Source organism: Crocuta crocuta, unplaced genomic scaffold (genome assembly GCF_008692635.1).
Source record: "Crocuta crocuta isolate KB4526 unplaced genomic scaffold, BGI_CrCroc_1.0 scaffold167, whole genome shotgun sequence".
Lineage (NCBI taxonomy): Eukaryota > Metazoa > Chordata > Mammalia > Carnivora > Hyaenidae > Crocuta > Crocuta crocuta.
The window spans coordinates 7,503,374-7,525,775 of NW_027532406.1; the positions used below are offsets into that span (position 1 = coordinate 7,503,374).

The 22,402-nt window shown below is 34.3% G+C and overlaps 1 protein-coding gene across 9 annotated transcripts in view; it reads left to right on the plus strand.

Annotated features, from left to right (window-relative positions):
- Positions 1-22,402, plus strand: part of HERC4 (HECT and RLD domain containing E3 ubiquitin protein ligase 4) — a 137,198-nt gene that overhangs the window by 40,457 nt on the left and 74,339 nt on the right. For 8 of the 9 annotated variants that reach the window (XR_013338668.1, XM_077778580.1, XM_077778581.1 and 5 more), the window contains 3 exons: positions 356-447; positions 9,987-10,117; positions 18,794-18,954. Coding sequence is in view for 8 of the 9 variants with exons in the window: in XM_077778580.1 (XP_077634706.1) it covers positions 356-447; positions 9,987-10,117; positions 18,794-18,954 (384 nt within the window). In the remaining variant the exon portion in view is untranslated. The remainder of the gene's footprint in view (positions 1-355; positions 448-9,986; positions 10,118-18,793; positions 18,955-22,402) is intronic. The other variant, XM_077778586.1, reaches the window with a different exon arrangement.

Consider the following 22,402-nt stretch of genomic DNA (forward strand, 5'->3'; position numbering starts at 1 on the left):
ATAATTTTCATGCATTTAAACAGAATCCTGTGAGCTTAATTATCATGAGGTAAATATAAAGAATGATGTATGTATATTAGAAACAGATAGCTTTGAAATGCCTTGATTTCTAGTCCTGTGTAGATTGATGTTAGGGAAGTTTAACACTTAAATTACTCTTTAAAACCCTCCTTTATCATAGCACCATGAATAGAAAGATCTGAGAACCCAGTTAATTTGGCTTGTACTACAAAATCATTGACTTACAGTTAAAATTATTTCACTGTCTACTGAGCTTGGGAAGCTGTAAAGGAAACACATTGTGGAAGAGTTTTAATTTAAAAATACCGTTAATGTCTCTTGTTGGAATTTTCAGATAGGTATGTTCCTAATTTACTAAAGTCACTAAGAACTCAGAAAATAGTTTATATTTGTTGTGGAGAAGATCATACTGCTGCACTAACCAAGGTATTGTATTCCCATAAAATTTCTTTATGATTATTCATGGTAGTTACTTTATAATAAGTGAGTCTTTTCATGATACTTACTCTAAAACATGAGTGTTAATTGATGTCTAAAAAATGATTTATCTTGAAACAAAGCATTAAATTATTACTGGTCATAAACAACTTACCTTAATTTTCAGCTTTGTTTTAGGTTATGAAATGTGAATTATGATCTATTAAATGCATTGATAATACATTTTGTTGAATTTCTCAAGCTTCATGTGAAATACTGCTTTAGGAATATTTTGAAAGAAAAAAAAGTGCCCTTTTAGTGTGTCATACTTGCCATTTTATGTGTATCAAACCTATTTATATTGTGTAACTGCCTCATTTTAATTTAACTCCCATTGGGCTTATAAATATCATGTAACAGGTAATAGAGGAGAATGAATGTATTATTCACAGGCCAAGAATTATGCAGTTATAATAAGCCTTCAGTACAGTCTCATTAATGGTTTTAACTCTGTCCTTTCTTAGGTATGTGCCATTTCATTATCATTACTGTGTAGTTCTCCAGTGATTAGAAGAAAAATGAAAATAAAAACATTAAATTAACCTTTACCAGGAATATTATTGGCATGGTTTTTATTGCCTGAATTGGAAATTGATGTGTTTGCTTTATCTTCATTTTGAAGAGTAGATAAAGTTGCAAGAAAAAATTAACTTCTAATCAGACTTCTACACACATAAATTTCTACACACCCACATTGGGAATTTTTATTTTTGATAAGAATTTTCCTTATCATTATAGTATATTCAGTACTTTTAAAAATATGATGACTAATTATAAAAGTTGATTTTTAAATTTTTTATATTACTGTAATTGCCTGTTAGTAAGGAAATTTTACTTATCTGCCAATCTTACTATTTTATTGATTTTTATCAAGTTACAAATATAATCACTAAAGCCTTATTGAATCATGTTGGCAAGTTCTAAATTCTAGTCGTTATCTTCTGTCATGGGTATTTAGAAGAACTAAGGCTGTGTTTTTTTTCATTTGTTTGTTTTTAAATAAGGCTATGTTGAAATAATAATGTAAAAAATATTTTGTGTGTTATTCCTTAGTACTAACTTTGTTGTGGGAAGACTCAAAATGTTGATGCTTTATCAAATTCAGCTCTTCAAATAATCACTTATCTTATTTTCTTAGGATATGTAACTGTTTCTATCTGTTGAGTTTTTTAAAATCCCAGTCTTCTGTGTTCCTCTCAAGACAGTAGCTGGTGATACTTGTTCACTGGAATTTTTGGGGTATATTATTTTTAACAAAATCAGATAGTTTTAAAAATCCAAATGGAAAATAATTTTCCCTTGATTTAAATTAGAATATAGCTCCATATCCATATATCTTTTGTTTTCCTGGAAGAATTTCTTGCAAATAAATTAGGATTGCTTTACAAAACAGTTTCCTTGTATAAAACCTGTATTAGGAAGACAACATCAGGAAAAATTTCAAAAGATACTTACGAACAGAATAAATGTAAAGATAATGTATGTTAATGGGTATGAACACACTATCATAAAGATGTCAAATTTTTTTAGCTTTATTTACAAAGTCATCATGCAAATCAGGGGTGCCTGGGTGTTTCAGCTGGTTAAACATTTGATTTTGGCTCAGGTCATGATCTCATTGTTCATGAGTTCGAACTCCTTGCACTGACAGTGCAGAGCCTGCTTGGGATTCTCACTGTACCCCTCTCCCTGCCCCTCTCCCATTCGCACTTTCTCTCTCAGAATAAGCTAAAATAAATAAGCTTAAAAAACAAATTCGTTATGCATATCATATATACAGACATCTTTTGACTTAGCAATCCTAATTTTAAGAGTCTGTCCTAAAGATAGGACATTATATATGCACAGGGCCATTAATTGAATGAAAGAATGCAGATGTCCATCAGCGGCCTAATTAAATAAACTTTGGTAACCACGCAAGACTTGTAAAACAGGTGTTTTACATGTAAACATGACTTGTGAAATAGAATGAAGAAGATCTCTGTATTATACTGTGGAATATTTTCAGCATATATTGTTAAGTAAAAAGAGGAAGGTAAAGAATAGTTGCCTTTGTATAAGCAGGGATAAAAGATGAACATGTTTCATGTTATTTATATTTTTAAAAATTAAATACCTAGATCAAAATTTGCCTTACAGTTTTGACTTTACAACCTAGAAACTGTTACATATAATTAAAAAGGAAGCATATGTTTTTAAGCAATTACTAAGAATTGAAAATAATAAAACACTAGTGGCACACTACAAAAGGAGAATTCTTTCTTTTTTTTAATGTTTGTTTATTTTTGAGACAGAGACAGAGCATGAGTTGGGGAGGGGCAGAGAGAGAGGGAGACACAGAATCTGAAACAGGCTCTGAGCTGTCAGCACAGAGCCCGATGCAGGGCTCGAACCAATGAGCCGTGAGATCATGACCTAAGCTGAAGTCGGACACGTAACCAACTGAGCCACTCAGGCGCCCCAGGAGAATTCTCTTAAGTCCTTTTACGATACATTATTTTGTTGTAGATCTCTAGTGGGAAATAGCCTGAAGATAAACCGAATTCACACAAAATTTTAAACTGCATTCTGTAATCTTACTATTAGTAGTAAAATTGATAGTATTATTTTCAATATATTACATACAGGATAGGAAAAAGCAAATAGCACTTTTCTGTTACTAGAAACTATGGTCTTCCGCTTAAGACAGAACTGTAGAGCAATAAGAATTAAAATCTCAGGATCTTTACTTTTATTTATTTTTAATAACTTTTTTAATAGCTTGTTTATTTTGAAAGAGACAGAGCATGAGCTGGGGAGGGGCAGAGAGAGAGAGAGAATCTTAAGCAGACTCTTAAGGGTCAGTGCAGTGCCTGATGTGGGGCTCAAACTCAACGAAACCTTGAGATCAAGACCAGAGCCGAAATCAAGAGTTGGACGCTTAACTAACTGAGCCACCCAGGCACCTTTGTGATCTTTACTTTTAATCAGAAGTGCTGGTATGAAGTCTTATTCTTTTTCTTGTAAAAAAAAAATTTTTTTTTTCAATGACCACTGAATGATCCTTGAAGTAATTAGCCATGTACGGTCTGGAAGCAGTGAGCATCACTTGATTTAGTAGATTCAATATGAAAAATAACCAGAGCTGCTTAGAGAAGAGTCTGAATTCATATCTGGGGCAAGGAAAAAAATAAGTCTGAGAATAGCTTTGGGTGTTATGTGTTTAAAAAAAAAAGGAGACTACTAAGGTCATATCAGTGGGACAACATCAAGGAATTTTCACAAAAAGAAATTACGATGGCAATACGTGGAAATATACCAAGTATATAAAAATCCATGACTGCATTATAATACTCTCTTCTTCAAATCAATATAAAGCAAACTTCATTGCTTATCTTTGAAAGTTGCCAGGACAATAACTCATTTTTCTAAAAATTTGTAAATAACAAAGAAGCATTTTTCTTGCCTCCTATTTGCAGATTGGAATATAGAGTAATTTAATAGTTGATGATTTTAAGTTCTGTATAAAATAATTCCAACTAATCTAAGAGAAATAATAAGATTAGAAAATTTCTATTTTATACTCCCTAATAGTGGATCGAGGCAAAGATCAAAACATTAAACTTAATGTGGATAGATTAGGCCTTGAGACTTGTTAACTTGCTTATTTTTAACATTATCAACCAGACATGTGCTTTGGTGTGATGATTTAAATAAAATAATCAGGAAAATTTAAGCATGGCATCCGTATCAGATAATTAAAATTAAAGAGGCCAGTTCATGAAGAGGATATAACAACTATACCTATCTACGCCCCCAATGTAAGAGTACCTAAATAATATTAAGCAATTATTAACAGAGCTGGAGGCAGAAATAGACAGCAGTAATGGCAGGGGAGTCCAATACCCCACTTTCAACAATAGGTAGGTCATCCATACAGAAAACCAGTAAGGAAATATTGGACTTGAATTATACTTTATACCAAATATAATAACAGAACTCCATCTAATAGCAGCAGAATGCACATATTCTTCTCAAGCAAATAATGGAATATTCTTCCGGAGAAATCATATGTTAGGTCACAAGACAAGTCTTTAACAAGTTTAAAAAGAACTGAAATCCTATCAAGTATCTTTTCCAGCCGAAATGGTATGAATCAATAAAGAGAGGAGAGCCAGAACACTTGCACATATGTGGAGATTAGAAAACACACTCCTAAACAATTACAAGGTCAAAAAATAAAGTGAAGTAAAAAAATATCTTGAGACAAGTGAAAATGGAAACAACATACTGAAACTTAAGGGATGCAGCAAAATCAGCTTTGAGGGGGATAGATAAAAATAAGCTTTGTCACTATAAATCCAATAAAGTGTTTATAACATACATTAAGAAAAAGTCTCAAAGAAGTAGCCTTTATACTTCAGGGGACTGATAGGGGGCAGCAGGGAAACTAAAGTTAGCAGAAGGAAGAAAATAATAGGTCAAAGGAGAAATAAAGGCTAAAACCAGCAAAGATCAACAAAACTAAGAACTGTTTTCCTGAAAAGCTAAAATAATCAACATGTTTAGGTAGATTAAAGACTCAGTATCAGAAATGAAGAGACATTACAACTGATACAACACAAATAAAAGGATTGTAAGAAACTATGAACATAGTTCATTGTTCCTTTGTGTTAAATTGGATAACATAAATGAAATGGATAAATTCCTAGAAACATCCAAAGCTACCAAGACTGAATCATTAAAAAGTAGAAAATCTAAACAGACTTTTAACAGGGAAGGAGAATGAATCACTCATCACAAATCTCCCAACAAAGAAAACCCAGGACTTGGGGCCCCTGAGTGGCTAAGTTGGTTAAGCATCTGTCTTCAGCTCAGGTCATGATCTCACGGTTTGTGGGTTCGAGCCCCGCGTCAGGCTCTGTGCTGACAGCTGGCTCAGAGCCTGGAGCCTGCTTTGGATTCTGTGTCTCCCTCTCTCTCTCTCTGACCCTCCTCTGCTCATGCTGTCTCTCTCTCTCTCAGAAATAAATAAAACATTAAAAAAAAAAACAGCTTAGGACTAGATGGCTTCAGTGCTCGCTTCGGCAGCACATATACTAAAATAGGACTAGATGGCTTCACTGGTGAATTTTACCATTTAATTATTGCCAGTCCATCACAAACTCTTAAAAAAAATAGACATTTTAAAATGCATATTTTATGAGGCCACCATTATGTTAATACCAAAGCCACACAAAGACGCTGTAAGAGAATAAAATCAAGGGCTATTTATCCCTAATGGACATAGATATAAAACACAACAAAATATGAGCAAACCAAATTTATAAATTTTTTTAATGTTTTATTTTCTTATGTTTTATTTCTTTTTGAGAGAGAGAGAGACAGAGTGAGCAGGGGAGGGCCAGAGAGAGAGGGAGACACAGGATCTGAAGACAGGCTCCAGGTTCTGAGCTAGCTGTCAGCACAGAGACTGACGCGGGGCTCAAACCCACGAACTGCAAGATCATGACCTTAGCTGAAGTTGGATGCTTAACCGACTGAGCCACCCAGGTGCCTGTTTTATTTATTTCTGAGAGAGAGAGAGACAGTGTGAGCAGGGGAGGGTCAGAGGGTCAGAGAGAGAGGGAGACACAGAATCTGAAACAGGCTTCAGGCCCTGAGCTAACTGTCAGCACAGAGCCTGATATGGGTCTCGAACCCACGAACCGTGAGATCATGACCTGAGCCAAAGTCGGATGTAGTCACACAGGCACCCCGAGCAAACAAAATTTAACAGCACATGAAAATAATCACTTACCATAATCAATTGGGATTTATCCCTGGGATGCAGAAATCTTTCAACATCTGCAAATCAATCAACATGACATTAATGGAATGAATGTTAAAAGTCATTTGATCTTCCTAATGTAGGAAAAGCATTTGCAAAATTCGACATCCTTTCATAAAAATTCTCAATAAAGTATAGGAAGAATATACTTCAACATAATAAAGGTCATAACATAATAAGCAAATAGCTTAACATATTTAGTGGTGAAAAGGTGAAAATTTTTCCTGTAAGATCAAGAATAAGATGAGGATGCCTACCTTTATCACCTATACTCTAGTACTGAAAGTCCTAACCAAAGCAATTTTAGTAAAGAAAGAAAGGCATTCAAGCCAGAAAGGAAAAAGTAAAATTGTCTCTGTTTGCACATGACATGCTGTTACATATAGAAAACCCTAAAGACTATCAAAAGTCTGAACTCATAAATGAATTCAGTAAAGTTGCAGGATACAAAGTCCACGTACAAAAATCAGTTGCATGTCTATACACTAAGAACAGACTCTGAAAGAGAAATTAAAAAAGTCCTGTGTACAAGATCATTAAAAAGAAAAAGATATTTTGGAATATGGGACGCCTGGGTGGCTCAGTTGGTTAAACATCCAACTTTACCTCAGGTCATGGTCTCTCGATTTGTGAGTTCAAGCCCCGTGTTGGGTTCCGTGCCGACAGCTCAGCCTGGAGCCTGCTTCAGATTGTGTGTCTCCCTCTGCCCCTCCCCACTTGTGCTCTCTCTGTCTCTCTCAAAAATAAACAGTAAAACAAAACAAATTTAACAAAGGAGTGAGAGACCTGTACACGGAAAACTATATGACATCAATGAAAGAAATTGAAGAAGACACAGATAAACGGAAAGATACTAGATGTTCTTAGATTGAAAGAATTAATATTGTTAAAATGTCCAAACTACTGAAAGTGACCTACAGATTCATTGTAACCCCTATCAAAATTCCAGTGGCATTTTTCACAGAAATAGAGCAGACAATCCTGAAATTGACCAGGAATAGCCAGAAAGACCAGGAATAGCCAAAGCAATCTGGAGAAGGAACAGCAAAGCTCGAGCATCATGCTTTCTGATTTCAACTGTAGTAATCGAAACAGTATACTACTTTATAAAAACAGACACATAGACCATTCAAACAGGATAGACCAGAAATAAAGCCACACGTATATAGTTAATTATTGACAAGGCACCAACAACACACAGTGGAACAGGTTGGTCTTTTCAATAAATAGTGCTAGAAAAACTAGTTATCTATATGCAAAAGAATGAAATTGGACCTCTATTTTTACCACTAATAAAACAACTCAAAGTGGATTAAAGACTTAAGTCTAAGATTGGAAACAAACTTGTAGAAGGAAATATGGGATGAAAAACCCTTTGACATTGGTTAAGGCACAAGTAACAATAGCAAAAATAAATAGGTGAGACTACACACTAAAAACGTTCTGTACCACAGAGGACACCAATGAAATGAAAAGACAGCCTATGAAAATATTAGCAGACCATTTATCTGACAAGGAGGTAATATTCAAAATATAAAAGGAACTCCTATAACTCAATAGCTAAAAAGTAAATAATCTATTTTTAAAATAGACAAGCTGAATAGATACTTTTCCAAAGAATATATATAAGGGGTGCCTGGGTGACTAGACTGAGCGGCCGGCTCTGATTTTAACATTGGCTCAGGTTAAAATCTCATGGTTTGTGGGATGGGGCCCTTTGTCCGCCTCTGTGCTGACAGTGCAGAGCCTGCTTGGGATTCCATCTCTGTCTGCCCCTCCCCTGTGCTTTACCCTTTGTATGTCTCAAAATAAACAAACTTATAAAAGTACGCACACACACAAATGGCTGAATGTGTACAAGAAAAGGAGCTTAATGTTAACATCACAATTAGGGAAATGCAAATCAAAACCACAGTGAGGTAACACCTCACACTTATTAGGCTGACTATTATCAGAAAAACAAAGGACAAAGTATTGGTGAGGATGTTAAGAAAGGGGAACCCTTGTTTCCACTGCTGGTGCAATGTAAACTGGTGCAAATGGAAAACAGTATGGAGTTTCCTCAAAAGATTACAAAGTGTGGCACCTGGATGGCTCCGTTGGGTGTCTCCGCTTGGGTGTTGATCTCAGGGTCAGGAGTTCAACCCCTAATTGGACTCTGCTGGGCATGATGCCTACTTTATTTTTTATTTATTTATTTTTTTAATGTTTTATTTATTTCTAGGAGAGAGAGATGTGCCTACTTTAAAAAAAAAATAGGAAAGAAAAAGAATTACAAATAGGACTATATGACCCAGCAGATTCCACTTCTGGGTTTATATCTGAAGGAAATAAAAACAGGTTTTGAAGAGGTAACTGCACACCCATGTTTATTGTAGCATTTTTCACAATAGCCAAGAAACAACCTAAGTGTCCATTACCAGATGGATGGATAAAGAAAACGTGATTTATACATACATATGTATACACATACACCTACACACACATTGGAATAATCTGTTTCTTTACATAGCAGATACATGCTTACGCTATTAAATGTTGAAAGCAGGATGTAAAATTGTATATGTAGCTAAAACTGAAGAAAAGCAGTTAATTGAAAACACTAATTGTGCTGATGTTAAGCTGTCATCACAATTTACTTTTTTTTTTTACATGTTTATTTTTGAGAGAGTGAGAGCTGTAGTTGAGGAGGGGTGGGGGTGGGGCATGCACAGGCTCCAAAGTGGGCTCTGTGCTGACAGCAGACAGCTCAATGCGAGGCTCGAAATCAAGAACCATGATATCATGCCCTGAGCCAAAGATGGACACTTAACTGACTGAGCTACCCAGGCAACCCACAAATTACTTTTATATATATAACCTAATCCAGTTGTATATTCTTATCATAATTTTTTTACAGATCCTGTATAATTGGCCCTTAAACATAATAGGGTTGAACTGCATGGGTCCCCTTACATACGTTTTTTTTCAACAAATACTTTGGCAAGGTTTTTGGAGATTTGTGACATTTTGAAAAAAACTCAACAGTAAATTGTGTAGCCTAGAAATACCAAAAGGAAAAAAAATTAAGTTAGATATTGCTCATATTATCCGTGAGGCTTTCAGTCAGAAGTAGGCTATTAGTTTTTAGGGAATCAAAAGTTGTATATGGATTTTTGAGTGCACACAAGATGTTGACATCCCTAACCCCTGTACTGTTTAGGGCTCAACTGTATATTGTAGCAACTGTGTGTTAAGAATAGCTATATTTGTTCATTCTGGTTTACTTAAACTTTCAGCAGAGCTTTTATGTTAAAAGTATAACCAGTTTGAAAACTGAAGATGATACCATTTTTTGGTTTTGTGATATTTTATAGGTATGTACTTGGGATTCAGTAAGAATATAATGGTAGTGAAAGGCAATGCAAAAAATTATTAGTATCTTTTAATGATAGCTTCAACTAAGTATAATGACAAGAACATAATTACTTCTTAAATATGTGAAAATAGCCTCAACCTGGAATTTAGTTTTAAGATATTTAACCTTGAAAATTCAGCTATAATCTGTTAAATCATGAAGACAACAGAAGAGAAAAATTGACTCCATATATTAAAGATTAACTTATTTTCTTAAATTATTTTCTTTCATCAGGTCTTCTAATGATAAAGTGTGGGTTTTTTTGTTTTTTGTTTTTTTAAGGAAGGTGGAGTGTTTACTTTTGGAGCTGGAGGGTATGGTCAGTTGGGTCATAACTCGACCAGTCATGAAATAAATCCAAGGAAAGTTTTTGAACTTATGGGAAGCATTGTCACTCAAATTGCTTGTGGAAGGTAAGCTATCATATAAGATATTTTAGTCTCTATAATATTCTGTTACTTAGAATTTTTTTAACAGCCCAGAGGTCTTTTACTTATTTACTTATTTATTTAAATGTTTGTTTGTTTATTTAGAGAGAGAGAGAGGCAGAGGGNNNNATCGTATCCCTTCACATGTTTCAGGAAGCTCTGTCTTGGCTCTGAGTACTTAATGTTTTCAGTATGCACAGTAATTTTCTAGGCAAGAGGAACGTGTCTTTGTTTATTTACAACAATGCCTTCAGCATGCTGGGCATCAAAATAGACTTCCAGTTTTGCCATGGTAACATTTGTTGGGTAACATTTGTCCTTTTTGAGTAGTGCCCATCCGCTCAATGTCTATTATATAACCTTTCTTGTGGATTTGCATGTATGTGGCCAAAGGACCAATTCCATATTTGCTAAAAGGTCTAGAGAACATATAGGGGTGTCTCTTCTTTTTCCCTTTGTGTTGGTCATTTTGCAAATTACTGGAAGATCGTAGCTCCTAGCTGAAAGTAGATACATATATATTTTTAATGAATTGTTTAGCATTCTAGGAATCCAAGAAAAAAACATTCTTCCTTAAATGCCTAATTTGCTGCTGAGGAGTAACAGTAACAGGAGAAACATCTTTTATACTGATTATTTTACCTTTCTCTATTCAAAACATTTATTTGGACAAGATATTAATAATATATGTGTAATATTGTATTTATTGTATATAACATCCCTCTTGAAGGTGAAGTATAGGTTATCTTTTTTCCCCACCTTTTTAAATTTAAACAATGAGGAAATTGAGCAGTTAATTAACACATGAGAATAGTTATTTTTTTTATTGCTGAAAGTTGAATTGGAATGCTGATCTACTGATTACCAGTTCTTGGGAGTAAATAGAAGTTGAGCTTCACCTTTGGTGGATTAAACTAGGTAGACTCCCAAAAAGCAAAATGTACTTTGTTTAACTAAGTTTTGACCACTTAGTTTGATTTTTGCCACATAGTATATATCCATATAAAATATAGTTTCAGTTTTGCTAAGGGTTAACTTCAAATACATGAACTCACACTGTAGGTAGTCTTTGGTGACTTTTTTTTTTTTTTTAACAGGCATTTGTGTGGTTCTGGTTTTTTGGCAGTTAGAAATAATGTTGCTTTGAACATTAAATGATATACATAAATCTTCATATTTCTAAGTATATACCTAAAATGGGATTTCTGGGTCATAAAAGATACTTAAGTTTAATTTTGCAAGTTAATGTCACTCTGTTTATCAGAATTTATATTCCATATTTACAGTGTGTCCTTGTCTGTCCCCATTTGACACTATCAGACTTTGAAATTTTGGTAATCTCTTGGATATATAGTGTTAGTTTAATCATGATTTTAGGAGCACTTGGGTGCACAGTCGATCAAGCATCTGACTCTTGATTTTGGCTCAGGTCATGATCCCATGGTTCATGGGTCCGTGTTGGGCTCTGTGCTGACAGTGCTAGAGTCTGCTTGGGATTCTCTTTTTCTCTTCCTCTCTCTGCCCCTGCTTGCACACTTTCTCTTTCTCTCAAAATAAATAAATAAAACTTAAAAAAAATCATTATTTTAATTTGCATTTCCATGATTTGATATGAATTGGATTGAATCTGTAGATCACTTTGGGAAGTATTGAAATCTTAACAGTATTAAGTCTTCCAGTCCATGAACATCAAATGTCTTTCCATTTATGTCTGTAATTTCTGGGGCGTCTGGGTGGCTTAGTCGGTTAAGCGTCCGACTTTCGCTTAGGTCATGATCTCGCGGTTCGTGGGTTCGAGCCCCGCGTCGGGCTCTGTGCTGACTGCCGGCTCAGAGCCTGGAGCCTGTTTCAGTCTGTGACTCCCTCTCTCTCTGACCCTCCCCTGCTCACGCTGTCTCTCTCTCTCTCCTAGAAATAAATAAAACATTAAAAAAAAAATTTTTTTTACGTCTGTAATTTCTTTCAGTAATTTTTGTAGTTTTGTAGTTTTCATTTCATTTTGTAGTTTCATTCATTAAATTTTGTAGTTTTTCTATGTCTTTTATCTTTTTGTTTAATTTCTAAGTATCTTCTTATTTTTGATACTATTGTAGATGGCATTGTTTTTTTAATTTCTTTTTCAACTGTTTATCAATGTATAGAAATGTAACTGATTTTTGCATGTGTTGGTTTTTATCCTGCTGCTTTGGTGATTTTTTTTTTTTTTTAGTTCTGATAGCTCTTTTTTGTGGACTCTCTAAGGTTTTCTACATATAAGTCATATCATTTGTACACAGAGATAATTTTACTACTTTTTCAATTTCGGTGCCTTTTATTTCTTTTTCTTGCTAGAACTTCTAGTACTAGGTTTAATGGTATTCAAAGTAGACATCCTTGCCTTGTTCCTGATCTTAGAGGAAAACTTTCAGTCTTTCACCATTTGAGTATATTTATTGTGGGTTTTTCATAGATGGTTTTTATTATGTTGAGGTAATTTTCTTTCAAAAAAGGGTGTTGTTTTGTTGATTTTTTTCTGTATCAATTGAGATGATCATAATGAGGTTTTTTTTTACTTCATTGCCTTAATATTATAAATTATTTTGATTAGTTTGCATATGTTGAACCATCCCTGCATTCCAAGAATGAATCTCATGTGCCTTTGCTGTACAGTTTTTTAATATACTACTGAATTCTGTTTGCTCATATTTTATTGAGAATATTTGCATCAGTGTCCATAAGGGATAGGAGTCTGTAGTTTTCTTGTAGAATCCTTGTCTGACTTTGGTATCAAGACAGTGTTGGCCTCATAGAGCTTCTTAGAAAGTTACACCTTTTCAAGTTTTTTCCGAAACTGTGAATAAGATTGCTTTTAGTTCTTTTAATGTTTGGTAGAAGTCACCAATGAAACTATTTGATGTAGGACTTTTCTTTGCTGGGAGATTTTTTTTTATTACCAATTTAATTGTTTTACTATTTATAGATCTCTTCTGGCTTCCTATTTCTTTGTGATTTAGTATTAGTAAATTTTATATTTCTAGGATTTTGTTTATTTTATCTAAATCATCTAGTTTTTGGCAAATAATTGTTTATTCTTCTTATGATCCTTTTTATTTTGGCAGCGTTAGTAGTACCCCTGCTTTTACTTCTGATTTTAGTAATTTCTTTCTTTTTTTTCTTAATCAAGTTAAAGTTCTGTCAGTTTTGTTGATCTTTGTAAAACCAGTTTTTAGTTCCATTGACTTTTGCTATTTTTGTATTCTTTACTTCATTTATTTCAGCTCTAATCTTTCTTCTGCTAGCTTTGTGTTTAAAGTTGTCAAGTTGGGTTGTTCATATGAGATTTTTGTTTTTATGGTAAATTTCCCCGTACCACTGCTTTCCTTTCATCTCTTGTTTTGATATAATGTGTTTTCATTTTCATTTTCATTTATCTCTTAAATCTTTCTGATTTCTCTTATGATTTCTTTGATTCATTGGTCCTTTAAAAGTATGTTGTTAAGTATCCACAAATTTGTGACTTTTCTAATTTCCTCATGTTACTGATTTCTAATGTTATTCTGTTGTGGTCAGAAAAAATACTTTGTAGGGTGCTCGTCTTTTAGAATCTATTGAGACTCTGGCCCACCATATGGTCTAACAGGGACCGTGTCCCATGTATATATTGTCATTGTTAGGAATAATTTCTCCCTTCTGTTTCAGTTTTTGCTTCATATATTTTGGTGCTCTTTTATTAGATGTTTCAATGATTTTAATTGTTTCTTTTTGCTGTATGGAACCTTTTGTTGAAATATAATATCCTTTGTCTCTCGTAACCTTTTTTGATTTGAAGTCTGTCTTGTCTGTTAATTGTATGGCCATTGTGCTCTGTTTTGGTTTTTGGCATGGAATGTCTTTTTCTATCTTTTCACTTTTTGGTCTTTTTTTTTTTTTTTAATACCATTCTACCAGTCTCTGTCTTTTGAGTGGACAACTTAATCCATTTACACTTAAAGGTAATTACTGAGATGTAGGGACTTCTCTTATTTTATTTGCTTTCTGTATGTCTTATGCTTTTTTTGTTTTTCATTTCTTGGATTTACTGTCTACTTTGGTGGTTAGTTGTTGTTTTTTGCAGTGAAATATTTTAATTCTCTTATGTCCTTTTCTGTATATTCTATAGCTACTTTCGTTGTGGTTACCACAGTGATTACATTTAAGATCCCGAAGTTACAACACTAATTCACATTGATACCGGGTTAACTTCAATAACATACAAAAACTCTGTTCCTATATGGTTCTATTGGCACCTCCTTTCAGTTATTGATTTCACAAGATAACTTATTTATACATTGGTTGTTCAAAAACATAAATTGTTTATGTATTAATCTCTTAGGTTATGTAGAAAATGTGAAGTTATAAACTGAAGTTACAATATTAGCCTTTTTAAACATTCATGTATTTACCTATACTGAGATCTTTATTTTATCATACAGCTTTGAGCTACTAATGTTCTTTCATATCAACCTGTGAGATTCTCTTTTAGCATTTTTTTTTTTTTTTTATTTTNCTGAGCTGGCAGTCAGCACAGAGCCCAGTGCGGGGCTCGATCCCACGAACCGTGAGATCATGACCTAAGCGAAAGTCGGACGCTTAACCGACTAAGCCAGCCAGGCGCACCCCCTCTTTCAGCATTTCTGACAGGATAGGTCTAGTGATAACAGACTTCCTCAGCTTTTGTTTATATGTAAATGTCTTAATTCCTCACTCACTTTGAAAGGACAGTTTGCAGGACATCAGCTGTTTGTTTCTTTTTTAATCTTTTTCCAGTTTTGCTTTCATTTGTCAGGGTCTGATTTCCTCATTTTCTTATGGGGCTTTTTGAGTCTGGAATAATATCTTTGATCAGTTATGGGGGATTCAAAGCTTTTATCTGTTTAGCTAGAGCTTCTCCTTTCCTCATGGAACTCTGATTGGATGTGTGTTGAATGTTCATACTCTGCCTTGTAGCTTTATTCTTTATTTTCCACATTTTTTACCCTCTTTGCTGCTTTCCTAATTGTTTTTATGATTTATATTTCAGCCTGTTCTTATGCTATATCTATTTTTCATTAAATCTGTCCTTCAAGATTTTGATTTCAGTTATTTTGGATTTTTTAGTTCTAGTATTTCTTACAGGTTCTTTTTAAAATTTGAAATTTTTTTCTTTAGTGTTTCCAGTTAGTCCTTTTTCAAGCTTGGCTTTTATATCTTGGACACTAAAATATAGTTGTTCTGGATTCTTGTGTTTGATAATTCTAACGTCTGAAATCTTTAGGATCTATTTTTATTGGGGTTTTTTTCTGCTAAATTTTGCTCATGGTGCCCTGTTTTTTTTGTATGCCCAGTTTTGTGTGCTTGATATGTACTTGAAAAATTATGGGAATGATTTGACAAAGCCTTCCTTTCCTTTTCCAATATATGAATTAGAATTTATCCTGAAAAGTAAATCAGAGCTCAGCATGTATCATCCAGCAGTGTTTATTATCAAAACCTTATTTATACTGTTGAAGTTATACATGAATATGTTGCCTAAAGTTTAGAGAGTTCATACATTCTTCTTCATGCATAATCCATTAAAAGACTATAAAACAATATTTTAAAATAACTTAATGTTATCTAATTTTATAATTCTTAACAGGTAAGATTACTTGAATAGTTATTTTTAGCTTTGTGAACTCAGTTCTTTCTAGAAATTTCATTAATATATTTACTGTATTGGGGAAGACTTTTCAGTTATATATTGATTGAGATACAAGGACTTATCTATATAGGGAATGTAGGTAGGCATATTTGTATCCTTACCAGTTTGACTTCCAGGTAGTTGGTACAGTAAGATGTATTAATTTCCTTATTGAATAATTGTCAAAAGCCTCCTAAATGAAGCAGATGAGAAAACTATAAATGTGAATCCATCAAGGAGATGATCCAAAAGCCAAAGGTTCAAATTCCAGTGGTACAGTATTATAGTGTTTTTGAGCTATTATATCAAACCTAGAACTTTGGATAGTTATGTTTATTTAGTAATTCTCCCATCCAAGTACTTACCAGGCCTGACCCTGCTTAGCTTCCTAGATCAGACGAGTTTGGGTGCATTCAGGGTGGTATTGCTGTAGACTATTTAGTAATTCTCAATTCTGACTTCATGCTATTATCTTTTGGAGAGTTTTTAGAAATGTATATTGTTGGGGCGCCTAGATGGCTTAATTGGTTAAGCATTTGACTTAGGCTCAGGTTACAATCTCATGGTTCTTGAGTTCAAGCCCTGCTTGCTTTTCTCTCTCTCTCTCTCTCTCCCCCAGCACCTCCTTCCTCGCCCCTCATGTGATATTCTCTCTGTCTCTCTCTGCCCTTGCTCACTTGCGCCCCCCTCCTTAAAAAAAAAGAAAAGAAAAGGCATATTGTTACCTAGGTTAGCCCCTAGGTAATTCTATTAAGCAGCTAGGTTTAAGAACTACTCCTTTAGTAGGCCAGTTTGAAGTAGACTTTAATGAACTAGGATTGCAGTAACTTTTAAACTATATGTTCCTTTGAGATGTCACAGTCCTAAAAGAGGCAGACTGGGCAATGTGAAACCCTTCATTGACTGGAGCAGTTAATCTGTTTTATATGCTAGGATTCCACTTACCATTTCATTTGTTAAAAGAGTATTCTTGGTTAAAAATTTTGTTTTCCCTTGCTTCAAGGGTAAAATGGTTGTTAGATTCTACTTAGTTTTTCAGTAATATGACAGGCTAGATAACTTGAAAGCCCTTTAGAGTCAAAAAAACCTTTTAAATAATATATATTAATTTGCCAGGAACTAAAGGGAATGCCACAGGGTGAAAACAAAGAAATCTAGAAACCATAGCTGTTTGTTTGAACTGAATTTGGAGGTGCTCTGAAAGAATTTGCAAATGTAGGTAATATATTAATTAGATTATATTACTAAACAAACCACCCCAAACTTAGTGGCTTAAAACAGGTTTTTTTTGTTTGTTGGTTTGGTTTTTTTTGTGGTTTTTTTTGCTAATACTTCCTTGGTTCAGTAATTTGAGCTAGGCCCAGCTGTTTAGTTCTGATCTTAGCTGGACTCAGTTCATCAGCTGGCTGTCTGGCTATGGGTTGGGTAGCCTTAGCTGGGACAGCTTGTTTCTGCCCCAGGTTGTATGTCATTCTTCAAATACTAATTTTGGGTTAGTCTCATGATAGTAGAACAGGGTTACTAAAGAGAGAGGGAAATAATTCAAAGCCACTTATAAGGCATAATCTCAGATTTAAGACATGGAGAAATAGATTCCCCATCTTGGAATAGCCACAGAAGCCATATTATAAGCATAATGGGTATAGGGAGAGGAATAATTTTGGCTTTTTTTGATAAACAGTATACCATAGAGGGCAAAGGAGTTTGGGACAGGAGATGAGGCCTAAGAGCTGATAGAGGCATTAGTGAGACTGTAGTGAGGCCTGAGAAATCATCTCCTCAGTAAAACCACATCATGGAAAGAATTCACAAAGAAATATTTCCTTGCTCACAAGGAGACATTTCTGTCCTTGGTCTCCTTTCTGATTTGAATCTTCTCTGAGAATTTGTAACCCCAGGGTTGCCATAAGGTGTGTTTGGGGGTTGTCAAAGTAGTCCTTGGTTGGTGTATATGTATTAAATTTTACAATGTATAATGGATTTTAAATGAAATAACAGGCTGGCAGACTTTGGCGGGGGGGAGAACTTCTAGAAATGGGATAAAACATAGTCTTTGAAATTTAAAATTCAGTAAGTAATTAAAACAGGAGGTTGGACACACTGCTAAAGAGAAAAGTAGTGATTTGAAAAACATCCAGAGAAATTACTCACAAGGGGCATGGGTATAAAAGATTAAGAGACTGGGAGGGATATATTGGGAAGGTACAACATTTGTGTAACAGTGTCAAGGAGAAAATAATTGAATACATGTGAGACAGACAATATTTATAGAAAAGATACTTAAGAATTTGCCAGACTTGATTGAAGCCATAAAACCAAGGCCTGAGCTGGATAATCATCTTTAACTCATTCCTGAACACACAGTGGTGAAACATCAGAGGGAATTGCATAGGTTCACTGAGTAGTGGGTTTTCTTCAGCATCAGATCTGCAGTTTCTTAGGTTTGCTTCTCCTCTGCCACCTCCAGACTTCCAAAGGAGTCTAGGTACATATGTATGTAAGATCAGTTTTCTTTAGAAGAAAAAGGAAGCTAAAAAAAAAGGAAGCTTTGTTTTATTTTATTATACACACACACACACCAATCACAAGATTGGTACTAGATTACTCGCTCAGTTCTTACTGTAAAATTTTTAGGCTAGACTGTTACAGGGAGGGGGAGAACTTGGACAGCCTAGTTAGATGCTACCTCTTGTGCTGAATCATCTTTTATAAGGGATTCCAGTATAGATCTGGGCCTTTTAAAATTTGGACATTTGTGAAAATTTTCTGGGTCATGTTAATGCAGCCTCCGTGTGTGGTACAGAATTTATTCACTATAGAGTAAGACTTTAATATTTTGTACAGATAATTTTAGAAGTATAATGGTTTTGTTAATGTATTTTTAAGAAGAAAAATTATATCAGTTAATATTTGCTATTCTTTTCTAAATGTAAATTGTTTGGAAGATAACATCAAGTCTGAGATTTTCTATCATTTTACTCTAGGCAGCACACTTCTGCTTTTGTTCCTTCATCAGGACGAATCTATTCTTTTGGACTTGGTGGTAATGGGCAGCTAGGAACTGGTTCAACAAGCAACAGGAAAAGTCCTTTCACTGTGAAAGGAAATTGGTTTCCTTATAATGGGCAGTGTCCACCAGATATTGGTAAGTTCTGTTATTTTAAAACTTTGCTACATGCATTAAAGTTATTTGTTAAAATGTTGCTCTTAACTGATGAAATTTTCCATGTTTGAATGAAAGAATTATAAGATACATTGTTTAATGAAAATAGCAAGATACAGAACAGTATACATATTTGCTTAGGTTGTTTATTCTTGCTTATGTATGCATAAGGAAACTCGTGATAAAGTAGTAAAAGTGGTTTCAGAGGCTTAGGCATATGGGACTTGGGTTGTGGCTAGATGCCAGTGGGAAAGGGTGTTTTTGTTTTTTATTTTTAATTGTAAAATAGACATTATTCAAAATTTACTAACTTAGCCATTTGAGATGTACAGTTCAGTAATGGTCATTACATTCACATTGTTGTGCAACCAGTCTCTTTTAATCTTGCAAAACTAGAACTCTATATTCATTAAACAGCCACTCTGCATTTACTCCCCCCACTAGTTAGCAGACCATATTTTACAATATGTCTCTGTATTTGACTTGGCTCTGGGTACATCATGTAAGTGGAATCATATGCTGTTTGTCTTTTTGTGACTGGCGATTTCATAAACTTAGCATAATGTCCTTAAGGTTTATCCATGTTGTAGCGTGTGTCAGAATTTCCTTCCTTTTTTAAGGCTGAATAGTGTTTCATTGTATGTATATACTACATTTTGTTTATCTGTTCATCTGTTGATGGACACTTGGATTGTTTCTGCCTTTTGTGACTATTGTGAATCATGCCACCATAAACATGGGTGTACAAGTGTCTCGAAGATCCTGCTTTCAATTTATTTGGGTATATACAGGACTTTAAAATACATAACATTTCATGTTTTTCGGGAATTTGGATCATATGAATGTATTACCTATTCATAAATTATTAACATTTTTAAATTTGCAGGGTGCCGGGGTAGCTCAGTCAGTTAAGTGTCAGACTTCAGCTCAACTCATGATTTAGTGGTCTTTGAGTTCGAGTCCTGCATTGGGCTCTGTTGCTGAGAGCTCATAGCCTGGAGCCTGCTTCAGAATCTGTGTCTCCCTCTCTCTCTTTGCCCCTCCCCCACTCATACTCTGTCTCTCAAACATGAATAAATGATTTAAAAGATACATAAAATTTTTAAATGGCTTCTATATCCCTATGGCTTTAACCACATCTTTGATTTATTTTTATTATCTGTGATTTTTTTTTAGTGAACCTGGCTATTTTTTCATTGGTATTAACTTATTTACTAAATAGTTTGAAATATTTGAATGCTGTTTTCTCATTTACTTTTTTGACATGCTGCAACTAAAATGTGCTTTTTAATTTTTTTGTGAGAGACAGCGCAAGTAGGGGAGGGGCAGGGAGAGAGGGAGACACAGAATCCAAAGCAGGCTGCAGGCTCCAAGTTGTCAGCACAGAGCCGGATGTGGGGCTCGAACACATGAACTACGAGATCATGACCTGAGCTGAAGTTGGATGCTTAGACTGAGCCACCCAGGTGCCCATAAAATCTACTTTTTAAAAATACATATTTCCTTTATCATCCTAAATTCTTTCTCAGCATTTTGTTCTTGTTCATTTTATCTATGCCTGATTTTCTTTGGGATTTTTCTTAGAGTTGTGAGACTTTTGTCTCTTAATATTTTATTCAGTGATGAGCATACTATATAGGTTGATATTTGAAAAGGTCCATAACTTCTTATGAATGGCCTTGAAGATTCGTTATTATTTATTTTTTAGTAACTAAAAGGCTTTTATATAGCAAAGGTCAGGGTATCATACTATCTTTTCTTGTTTTTGTTTGATTTTGTATTTAGTATATGGCTTCATTTTCTTAGGTTTAGGACATGCATTTATTTTAGTAATACTCTTCTTGTGTCCTTAGTGGCATGTTGGTGTTTTATTTTATCAGTTTCTTCCACAAAAGGCCCTGTTAATAACATAATAAAGAGATTTTATAATTTAATGTAGCATGGATATTATAAGGAATCATGTATTTCTGTTTGTATAGTTTAGTCACCTAGGGATGCATTTTGTTATCTTGAAACTATGTACCTTGAGATTATTTGCATTCAAATGGGAAAGGAATGGAATTTTAAAATTAGTGGCTTTGCTGCAACTTAGTTTCATCCAAAAAAAATTGTTGATTCGCAGTAGCCAAAAGGTGCAAACAGCTCAGGTGTCCATCAGCAGATGAATGGATGAAAAAATGTGGCATATGCATATAATTGAATATTAGCCATGAAAAGGAATGGAATGTTGATACATGCTACAACATGGATGAACCTTGCAAATATTATGCTTACTCAAAAGAGCCAGACACAGAAGGACAATATATTAAATGACTCTTCTTATGTAAGGTACCTACAACAGTCACATGTATAGAGACAGAAAGTAGAATTGTGGTTACCAGGGACTGGGGGAGGGGAGAACAAAGAGTTGTTTAATAAGTGCAGAGTTTCTGATTGGGTTGATAAAAACTTTATGGAAATTAACAATGGTGACAGTTGTACATTTTGAATGTACTTAATGCCACTGAATTGTATACTTTAAATGGTTAAAGTGGTAAGTTTTATTTATATTATATCACAGATTATATATATGTATGTTTTGTAATATATATGTATATATATAATATATATGTAATGTATATATGTATATGTAATACATATAATGGTTGATAATTTTATGCAATGTACTAAAGTTGTATAGGATAAAAACTAGTTAAATGTGAATTTAATTTGCTCAGCCCCTCCAAAGGTGAAGCCCATGGCCCCCACCATAAATCACATTGTTAGCATAAACTATCTAATGGGGCCTCAAGGTCACAGGTAAGCAAAAACATTGTTAACAGAATATTCCAGACTTTAAGTTTCTTGGAGCTTGGCATAGGCCAGGGCAAATCTTTCTTTAGAATGTATTAAGTTTGGACAACTACATTAGTTTGCTAGGGCTGCTGTAACAAAATATCACAAACTGGATATCTTGAACAACATAAATTTATTGACTCAGTTCAGGAGGCTAGAAGTCCAAGATAAAGATGTTGGCAGGGTTACTTTCTTCTGAGGGCTGTAAGGAGACTTTGTTCCATGTGTCTTTCCTGACTTTTGGTTTGCTGGCAATCTTTGGCATTTCTGGGCTAGTAGATACCTGCCTTCATCTTCACGTGGCGTTCTCTCTCCTTGTGGATCTGTGTCTATAAATTTTCCCCTTTTATAAGGACATTAGTAATTTTGTATTAGGGGCTCACCATACACAGTATGCCTTGGCTTAGCTAATTGCGTCTGCAATGACTCTATTTCTGAACAAGTCAGATTCTGAGTACTTCAGATTAGGACTTCAACATACGAATTTTGAGGAGACAAATTTCAACCCATGACAATATCCCAAACCTGATAAGTTTTAATCCTTTACTTCACTGGTTTTATCATAGGCAGTGGTTCCATAACTACAGCCAACCTT